At 34.2% G+C, this 9,726-nt stretch overlaps 3 protein-coding genes across 4 annotated transcripts; 2 read left to right on the forward strand and 1 right to left on the reverse strand.

Annotated features, from left to right (window-relative positions):
• Nucleotides 1-453: 453 nt before the first annotated feature.
• On the forward strand, nt 454-2,390 carry LOC139854987 (aluminum-activated malate transporter 10-like). The gene is made up of 6 exons (XM_071844252.1): nt 454-772; nt 903-1,043; nt 1,141-1,413; nt 1,514-1,614; nt 1,716-1,859; nt 1,962-2,390. The coding sequence occupies exons 1-6, from the start codon at nt 454-456 to the stop codon at nt 2,388-2,390; spliced, it is 1,407 nt and encodes a 468-aa protein (XP_071700353.1).
• A 781-nt stretch (nt 2,391-3,171) lies between these two features.
• On the forward strand, nt 3,172-6,288 carry LOC139852687 (uncharacterized). Of its 2 annotated transcripts, XM_071842012.1 has the most exons (7): nt 3,172-3,242; nt 3,327-3,428; nt 3,776-3,848; nt 3,948-4,121; nt 4,535-4,586; nt 4,681-5,563; nt 6,133-6,288. In XM_071842012.1, the coding sequence occupies exons 2-6, from the start codon at nt 3,346-3,348 to the stop codon at nt 5,514-5,516; spliced, it is 1,218 nt and encodes a 405-aa protein (XP_071698113.1). In that variant the 5' UTR covers nt 3,172-3,242; nt 3,327-3,345; the 3' UTR covers nt 5,517-5,563; nt 6,133-6,288. The 2 variants fall into 2 exon arrangements, with proteins under 2 accessions (XP_071698113.1, XP_071698112.1); XM_071842011.1 differs by lacking the exon at nt 6,133-6,288 and having other exon boundaries at nt 4,681-5,681.
• LOC139854988 (aluminum-activated malate transporter 10-like) lies at nt 6,104-9,220 on the reverse strand. The gene is made up of 6 exons (XM_071844253.1): nt 8,887-9,220; nt 8,668-8,811; nt 8,285-8,575; nt 8,084-8,184; nt 6,545-6,688; nt 6,104-6,451 (listed from the first exon to the last, which is right to left on the reverse strand). Exons 1-6 carry the CDS (start codon nt 9,218-9,220, stop codon nt 6,104-6,106), a joined length of 1,362 nt encoding a protein of 453 aa, XP_071700354.1.
• Between the last annotated feature and the right edge of the window lie 506 nt (nt 9,221-9,726).

Below are 9,726 nucleotides of genomic sequence, written 5' to 3' on the forward strand. Positions count from 1 at the left end.
TTAACTCTATGATACTGTCTTTATCTAAAAAAAGGTTTTGCAAAGTTCCTGCATGCTCTTTTTAACATTTGTAACACTAATGCTTAGTGCCTTTTACACCATATATCTTTCACAACTTGCTTTGTGCATGATTCAAGTGCTAATTTGTGATTACATGCATAAAAGAAGTTAAAGCAAAAGATAGATATCGTTAGTGACGTATGTCACGTACCCTATCCCGACCTACCTCAGAAGATGATACTTCCATTTGCTTATTATTGGGCATGTTAGCAGTATTAAAGATTGGTTTTTGTGATTAATTATTCTCTGATGACATGAGGTGCTAATGGAGATATTTTATATAAATAAGGGGCAACTATCATCAAAAAATCAACAAACAAAAACAGAACTCTAAAATCAGAAAGTTTCCTAATACTCCTGACAAGTTTTTTTCCTTTCTTAAATGCAAAAAAAATGGATCATGAAAACAGAGTTGAATGGAATATAGATGTTGGTGATAAATCATTACAAATATTGGAGCCCAAGAATGAGTCCATATTGATGAGACTACGCGATAAGTTAAAGGCTTTGTTTATAAGGGTCAGACGGTTTTTGAAAAAGACATGGGATTTAGGGGTCGATGACCCTCGAAGAGTCTATCATTGCCTTAAAGTTGGGCTAGCTTTGACGCTTGTATCATTCTTTTACTACATAAGGCCTTTATATGATGGTTTTGGTGGAAATGCAATGTGGGCTCTTATGACTGTTGTTGTCGTCTTCGAGTACACAGTTGGTGAGTACCATAAACCATCAAATTACATTTTTCCCGCCTACATTTTTGTGGGCCTGAATAAAGGACAAAAGGGTCAGACGAAGGACCTAAAGTACGTTGTTTGTCTTCGCTTTTGCTAATTTTGATGTAGGTGGAACTCTGTACAAGTGCTTAAACAGAATTTGTGCCACTTTTCTGGCTGGATTTCTTGCACTAGGGGTAAATTGGGTTGCTGCCCAATCGGGTCATAGATTTGAGCCAGTTATCATGGGCATATCTCTTTTCGTCATAGGTAATACTTTATATAACTTTATTGTATTAAAGATATAGTGGTTCTTAAATATGCATGCATGGCTTTATAATATACTCGTATTGATTTTCTTGTACAGCTTCGGTTACAACTTATTCTAGATTTATTCCACTAGTAAAAGCTCGGTATGACTATGGATGCACCATCTTCATCCTCACTTATGGTCTGGTTTTAGTCTCGGGGTATCGTGTTGAGAATCTTATGGATGAGGCCATGCAAAGGCTATCGACAATAATCTTAGGGACTTGTTTGTGCATCGTCATTAGTATGCTGGTGTTTCCCGTTTGGGCGGGCATGGAGCTCCATATTCTCATCTCTTCTAACTTGAATAAGCTTGCAAATTCTCTAGATTGTAAGTACTTCAATTTTTCTAATTATCATTCCTTTCACCACATTCTGTAGTTTAGTTTAACTGCTTGCTTATGTAAGTTGCTTGTTTTGTACATGTGTAGCTTGTGTATACGAATATTTCAGCGATGGTGATGAAGAATCCAAGAACAAAATCGAAGATTATAGATGTGTTCTGAACTCAAAAGCTTCTGAAGAATCTATGGTATACTTTCATTAGTATATATTTGTTACTCGCTAATTTAAGCTGTCGCCCCGCAGGGTTGTTTTCAGAAATGGGTTGATATATCTGACATGTTTGAACAGTCTGACTTTGCTAGATGGGAGCCTGCACATGGAGAATTCAGTTTCAGGTATCCATGGAAGATTTATATCAAAATAGGCTCATCATCACGAAGTTGTGCTTATTGCATTGAAACACTCATAAGTCGTTTAGATTCGAAAAATCGGGTAAGAACCAAGTTTTAGTTATTTCAATTCACTTAGTTTGTTTAGATGGCCGTTTGTGATGAAATTCATACAAAAGATGGATAAACTTATAAGTTATAACAGGTTCCTGAGACGATAAGGCATCATGTTAGTGCATCATGCTTAAGACTAAGCTTAAGCACGTCGGATGTTATAAGAAAACTATCAACAAGTGTATTTTCAATGACACGATCAACTCAAATGGATCGTGCCGTTATTGAAATGAAAAACGCCGTCCAGCAGTTGCAAAATGACGTAAAATCCCTTCCTGATCTATTGATTCGGTCACACACGAAACATGAATTGCTAGAACTCATCCCAATGGTAACTTTCATTTCTTTGCTGATTGAAATTGCTTCAAAAATAGGCAGCATCATAAAAGTAGTCGAAGAATTGGCACAAGTGGCTAAATTCAGACACACAGAAGATGAAAGAGAGATCCAAAACACTCTGGCTGCTACCAAGATCGCGAATAAAGAAGAAAATATGAAGGTCCTCCAAATAAATGTCTGAAACATGTTCATGATTTCTTTTTTATGTATATATGAAATGTAAAATGTATATATGAAATAAATATATGCATGTAATGTAGAGTAAAACCACAAAGCTTACACTGAAGTGAAAGATGATTGTTAAGTTTTTCTATGTAAGTATTCCTTTAATATATTCCAACTGTTATCCGTGCATAAAAGGTTTGAGAAATTAGTGTTTGTTAGATGCAAAAAAAAAAAAAAAAAAAAAAAAAAAAATGGATTGTAGTATGAATGTATAGATACTAGAGAAGAGAGAGGGTATGATATTCTTGAATAGCTTCAACACACTCAATAATGACACTCCATAATATGTGATTTTGTTGTTTAATTTGTTGAAGGTCAAGGTATGATGTTAGTTGTTGAAGCAAACTGCACATGATGCATGAAACAAGAACAAAAATTAAAATGAAATGATTTATGTTTATTTATCTTTATATATCCGGGTGCAGAGTTACTAGCATACCTTTTATCTCTTATATTTAAGATCGATAACCAAATGATAACTAGTGTTACGTCTCCTTTTTATCTCTTATATTTAACTTCCTGATTGTCAACGTTTTCTTTATGTAAGCATATTCCTTTTTATATGAGTTTTCGTATTCTTAGGAAAAAAAAAAAAAAAACACTAGTGATCTACAAAGATATAAACAGATTTACTTTACAACTGTCAGAATGTAGAGGACTAAAAGTGAAAATAACTCAAACTTCAAGGGGGATGCCATAAATAAGTAAATGAACTTCAAAGAAAGACCTAGAAACGTTTTCTTTCAGGGTTTTAGGGGGTTTTCAATTGTTCATCGTTAAATCAATTACGTATCTACGATTCTACTACGTATATCTCTGATTTTGATTGAAATTTGATTTATATATTTATATTTTTATCTATTATAACCCTAATTTGATTTTTCGTTTGCAGGAAGTGAAACAAATCAATAATGGCAGACTCAATAAAGATTACGTCAGATGCATCATCAAATTCATCGCAACTGAATCCTCCATCTCGTATTGTCTGTCGAGTGTATGCTCTCTAAACCCTTCCTAAATCATCATTATTATTAATATTAATATAATAATATGTATTTGTATTTATAATATACGATATATGATATAATTGTAATATAAGCATGGATTTTGTAAATTTGATTTTGCTTATGATGCTACTAATTTTTCCCAAATTAAATGTATGGCTGCTGTTTACCACATAATCTCTGGTGAAGTACAAAGATTCATCATTTAAGAGTAAAATGTCACTTTTGCCCTTTAATTTAGGCATTGGCATTGATAATCTAGTTTTAGTGTTTGACGCTTAATTTGGGAGGAGTTTACAGTTAATCGTTTACGTAATTTTCTATTAAAATTATGTAGATGCCAGAAACAGTTTTCGCAATATACATGTCCGCGGTGTAATACACGATATTGTTCACTTCCATGTTACAAGGTAACACATGCTATAAAATACATGGTTTTGTTGGATTTATGGTGCTTTTAATCTGTGTTTGTAAACGTTATGAAGATGATGATCATGTTTTTTTTGCAGTCTCATAGTCTAAGGTGTACGGAATCGTTTATGAAAGATAATGTAATGGGGGAGATGCAGCACTTGGAACCTGGTGATGAAACTAAGCAGAAAATGCTTGATATACTTAAACGGTTTCATTCAGAGGAAGAAGAGGCTGATAATTCAGATGATGATGATGATGATGATGATGATGATGATGATGATGATGATGATGATGATGGTAAGTTGTTAATTTTATTTTTTACTTGCATCTTTGTTATATTCTTATTTGAATTAAATTGATTGCTTTTAGAACAACTCTCTCCTTTTGCTTCTGAATGAACTATGCTACTATGATTGACTAATTTGCTTATTAATGTGTTGATTTAGAGGATGCTAAATCTTTAAAATCACCGCAAGTATATACAAATGCCTAAAACGTCCAAATTTACCTTTTGTTTCTGCTGATACGCAAGTTAAGATGTTGTTTCAAATAGTTTGAAATAACAAGTATATATGTAGAAATAAAGAAAGACGGTTAAAAAAGTAATTATGGGTTAACCAGGCTTGTTTTGACTTGTACAAAAAGAAATCATTTTTACTTACTAAATTGTTTGTTTCTTACAGACTTGGCAGATTCAGCCTTATCAGAAGAAACCATTCAAAAGATCATGTCCGGTGTGTTTGGATATCATTTTTCTTGCACTATCAAACTGATATTTACTTAACTTTCTATTTGAGCTTATTCTTTATTTTATTTTCCCGTCTTTAGGAGTTCAAATCAGCTCTGAAGATTTATCGACCGACGAAAAGAAACGTTTTCAACGAGCAGTGGCTTCTGGAGAGCTAAGCAAATTTATTCAACCATGGGACCCATGGTGGTCAAAGCCCTCGGCTAAAACAATATCTCTCAGCCAAAAAGGAACCCAACTCATTCAACCCATAACACCACACGAACCAGACCCATCAGACCCAGCCCGTGACATTCCGCCAGGCCCTGAAACCGCATTGCCACCTGTCAACAGTCTTACATCAACCGAACCATCCCCACTTTTAGCTATTCATCTGGTTGATATCTTATATAGCTACTGTTTCACACTTAGGCTATACAATGGAGACTGGGAATCAGACCCCATAGGACCAACCATGTTGGTTTTAAACATATCAAAAGTTTTGGGTCAAAATGGTCAACCCCAGACCATTTTCGAAGCCCTGTCATACTGTTTGGAAATGGGCGGGCCTCAATTCGGGCTGGGGGTAATTGAAGATGTTGTAAGTTTGTTGTCTCTTGGAGGTGATGCTTTGATTTGCGGGCTTTGTGATCTGAACAGGATGATGAAAGCGGCTTTAAAAGAAGTGAAGATGGAAAAGGCGCGTGATGTGAATAAGATTGAAATGAAAGGGAAGTTAAAGTCGGGTGAGAGGAAAGTTTATTTTTTGATGTGTTGGGTGCATGAGCAGCCACACGAGGCTTGGTCATCGTTGGCTGGACTGGTGATGGCCGAGAAGAACGCAATGGCGGCTTATATAGGTAATAGAAATGATGGTCGGAGAGACGAATCGAAGGTGGGAAACAAGGGGAAGGTTATGATCGAAGAGGTCGTGTAAGAGATTGTTTTGGGCTTATTTGTGTCAAAAATACAAGTTGTATAGAGGTACGTATACAGTCCCTAGAGTTTGTATCTTATGGTTCTAACTTAAGATTTATGTTTTACATAACATTAGATTGTATTGTATTTTTTATTACTTTTCATTTATTTATTTTTAATTATATAGTTGCATTGATAATATATAGTTGCATTACTAATATAATAATATTAACATATAATAATACTTGAGAACATAAATGAAAATCATAGGATACGATTACACTCAGCATTCTAGAGTTAGTACCATAAGAACGAAAATCATAGTTTGGTTATAACAATAACATAACATTACAATAACAACCAAATAGAAATTAATTGGTCTAGCGGTATCGAAATAACCGCTCCAACTAAGAAGTTGTGAGCTCGAAGTCCAGAAATGGACATTTATACAAATTCTTGAAAAATTCTAGTTGTGTGAGTTCCCCTTTACAAAAGTATAACAATAATAATTAGCAATTTTTTTACTTTTTTATTCACAGTAGCAAGTAAACATTTTTTTTGTTGTTCATTCACAATCTTGATAGCAGCTAGAGTTTTTTGGATTTCTCATTCATCTTTTGCCTGTTTAAATTTAGCGACTTCTGCGAATTCTTCGACTACTTTTACGACGTTGCCTATCCTTGAAGCAATTTCAATCAACAAGGATATGAAAGTGACTAGTGGGATGACTTTTAGTAGTTCATCATTCGTGTGTGATTGCATCAGATCGGGAAGGGATTCTACGTCGTTTCGCAACGCATGAATGGCTTTCTCCATTTCTTTAACGGCGCTATCCATTTGGGTTGATTGTGTCATTGAAGATACGGTTGTTGATAGTTCTCTTAAAACATCCGATGAGCATGAGCTTAGTCTTAGGCATGATGTACTAACATGATTCCTTATAGTCTCCGGAACCTGTTAAAGGTACAACATCTTTTGTTATGAATTTCATCGACCCATGTAAACAAACTAAGTGATCTAAAAAACTAAAACTTGTTTTTTAGTTACCTGAGTTTTTGAATCCATACGACTTACGAGAGTTTCAATGCAATAAGCACAACTTCGTAATGATGCGCCTATTTTGACATACATCTTCCATGGATGCCTGAAACTGAATTTCCCATATGCAGGCTCCCATCTAGCAAAGGTCGACTGTTCAAAACATATGTCAGGTATATCTACCCATTTTTTAAAACAGCCCTGCTGGTTGAAGGTACAAAATTAGCAAATATATATATGCAAGGTTGCAAAATTCGCTATTCGGGGATTAATCGGTCGGGACTTTGAAAGGATTAATCGGTAATTAGGGGATTAATCGGAGATTAATCGGATTGTACTGTATACATTTAAATATTAAATTTTAAAAATTATATGTATAACTATTGAAAAAAACTATAAATATAAAAATAAATTATAACATAATTGTCTAAAATTGTTCATTTTGCTTCAAAACTATAAAATTCTAGTTCAAATTAATGTTAAAATGTTAACCATTTTTTACTTTGACTGACTTTGATTACCAAATTCGATTTTGATCCATCAATTGACGTTGACCGTTTAATTAAACGGTTTTTTGAAAATCGGAACGGATTGCTCCTAAAAATGATTAATCGGGGATTAATCGGCGAGTAAACGAGTTTTTTACAACACTGTATATATGTACATACACTAATCTATGTAGGCGCAATCATATAATAACATTCTTATTTTAAGATTTGATAACTATCAGTCCTTAACGTGGGTAGATTTGATTCATTGACATTGGTAGTGCGGACTACCAGTGAAATAGGACATCTAGTGAAAATTTTTTGGGCATTTAACTAGTGATAACATTGAATAATGTATGAGTGATACCACTGGATAGTGTAATTCTTTTGAATTTTTAACTAATGACCCATGACTACGATTCTCAGATCTGCCACTGGTCGTTAATCAGATGCAAACACATACACATTATGATTTTCTAAGACCTTTTCCAACCCTTCGTTAGTTTTTCCCGTCAGATGATGTGTAAAAAAACTGACGGCTCCTAATGGGGCGTCAGTTAGTTTTGTATCCATCCGTCAGTCACCAAAGTGACACAAATGTGAATGTGCGTTTGTTTTCTCCCAACCAATCACAATTTTCCATTAATTATATTATTATTATTATTAGTTAACTTTTTCTCACCCAATTTCCTAATAGATTTTATCACATCACCTACCCAATATTTGACACAAAAGACTGACATAATGGTTACCCAATATTTGACACAAAAGACTGACATAATGGTTATAAAATGTCAGAAACTGACATTGTCAAATCACAGTTAGATTACACTTTTTGACCAAACTGCTCGTGATATCATTGCCACGGTTGAAAATGGTCTAATGCAAACACATACATATCATGTGATAGTTTGCATGCGTATTATGCATCCATTATATTACAGAGCATATGATGATGCATATTGAAGATGCAAACGTATTTATTAAATGAATGGATGCATATTGAGTTAACTAGTTATTTTTACCAAATCTCAAAATAATGACATTTGTGAAAGCGTACCATAGATTCTTCAGAGGCTTTCGAGTTCAAAACACGTTTATAATCTTCAAGTTTTTTCTTGGATTCTTCATCACTTTCACTAAAATATTCGGATACACAAGCTGCACATGTACAAAACATGCAACATACACAAGCATTAAAAGTCAGAAATGTGGTGAGAATCAACATAGTATAATCATAAAATTAATTTGAAGTACTTACATTCTAGAGAATTCGCAAGCTTATTTATGTTAGAAGAGATGAGATTATGGAGCTCTGTACCAGCCCAAACAGGAAACACGAACATACTAACGATGATGCACAAACAACTCCCAAAGATAATCGTCGATATCCTTTCATTCGTTACAATTATCAGTTGTATCACAGGATGAACATCATGATCATCGTACCACGAGACTAAAACCAGACCATAAGTGAGGATGAAGATCATGCATCCATAGTCATGCCGAGCTTTTACTTCTGGAATAAATCTTGAAAAAGTTACAACCGCAGCTGCAAAACAAATATATATAATTAGGCCATGCATGCATATTTTTAAGAACATATACATCTTTAATAGAATGAATTCTAGCATAAACTATTACATATGACAAAAAGAGATACTCCCATGATAACCGGCTCAAATCTATGTCCTGGTGTTTTCTTGGCAACCACACATACGCTTGCCGCAAGACATCCTGCAAGCAAAGTTGCGCCGATTCTGTTTAAACCCTTGTAAAGAGTTGCACCTACATCAGAATTAGTTAGCAAACACCAAGAAAAAACAACCTACTAGATGTAATTTGATTGTTTTGGGTACCTACCAGCAGTGTACTCGAAGACGACAACAACAGTCATAACAGCCCACACTGCATTATTTCCACCAAAAGAATCGTACAAAGGTTTTATATAGTAAAATGTTGAAATAAGCGTCATCGCTAGCGCAACTTTAAAACCATGAATCATTCTTCGAGGGTCATCTACACCTATATCCCATGCCTTTTTCAAGAACCTTTTGACCCTTATAACCAAAGGGTTAACGGCTAATATATCACACAGTCCCATAGATTTTGACTCATGTTTATGGGGCTCCAAGATCTGTAATGATTTATTATCAGCAATTGCTATACTCCATCCAAATACCGTTTTGCTAGCCATTTTTTTTGCACTTAGCAAATGGTAAAAAACTGTCGGAATTAAGAATAGGAGTACGATTAGGAAGCTAAGCTTCCTGATATGGAGTATTAATTAGAGTTCGGTTTTTTTTTTCTTTTCCCTTTTTCATTTGCTGATTTTATAATGGCATGCAGTTGCCTCTTATGTATATAATAAAAAAAATCTCCATTAGCTAGCACCTCATTTCAATTAAAAACTATGTTGACGATATCAAATATATTAGTCAACTTTAAGCTTATAATAGATTTACACTTATTTTCTCAGTTATGTTAGCTAGGGACGTTATTAAAAGCTCCCCTAATTAAACTACTAAGATTCGAAACATAATCAGTACTCATAATTCATACTCTAGTGGATGCATGAGTCGCATACGTGGACCCATAAATAAATCCATATCAACAATAATCTATTAGAAAACATATTAATCATATATCTTTCGCCGTGGTTTGTACTTGGAATCAAATTATATTTAGTTAATCTATTGCTTT

Source organism: Rutidosis leptorrhynchoides, chromosome 6, assembly GCF_046630445.1.
Source record: "Rutidosis leptorrhynchoides isolate AG116_Rl617_1_P2 chromosome 6, CSIRO_AGI_Rlap_v1, whole genome shotgun sequence".
Taxonomy (NCBI): Eukaryota; Viridiplantae; Streptophyta; class Magnoliopsida; order Asterales; family Asteraceae; genus Rutidosis; species Rutidosis leptorrhynchoides.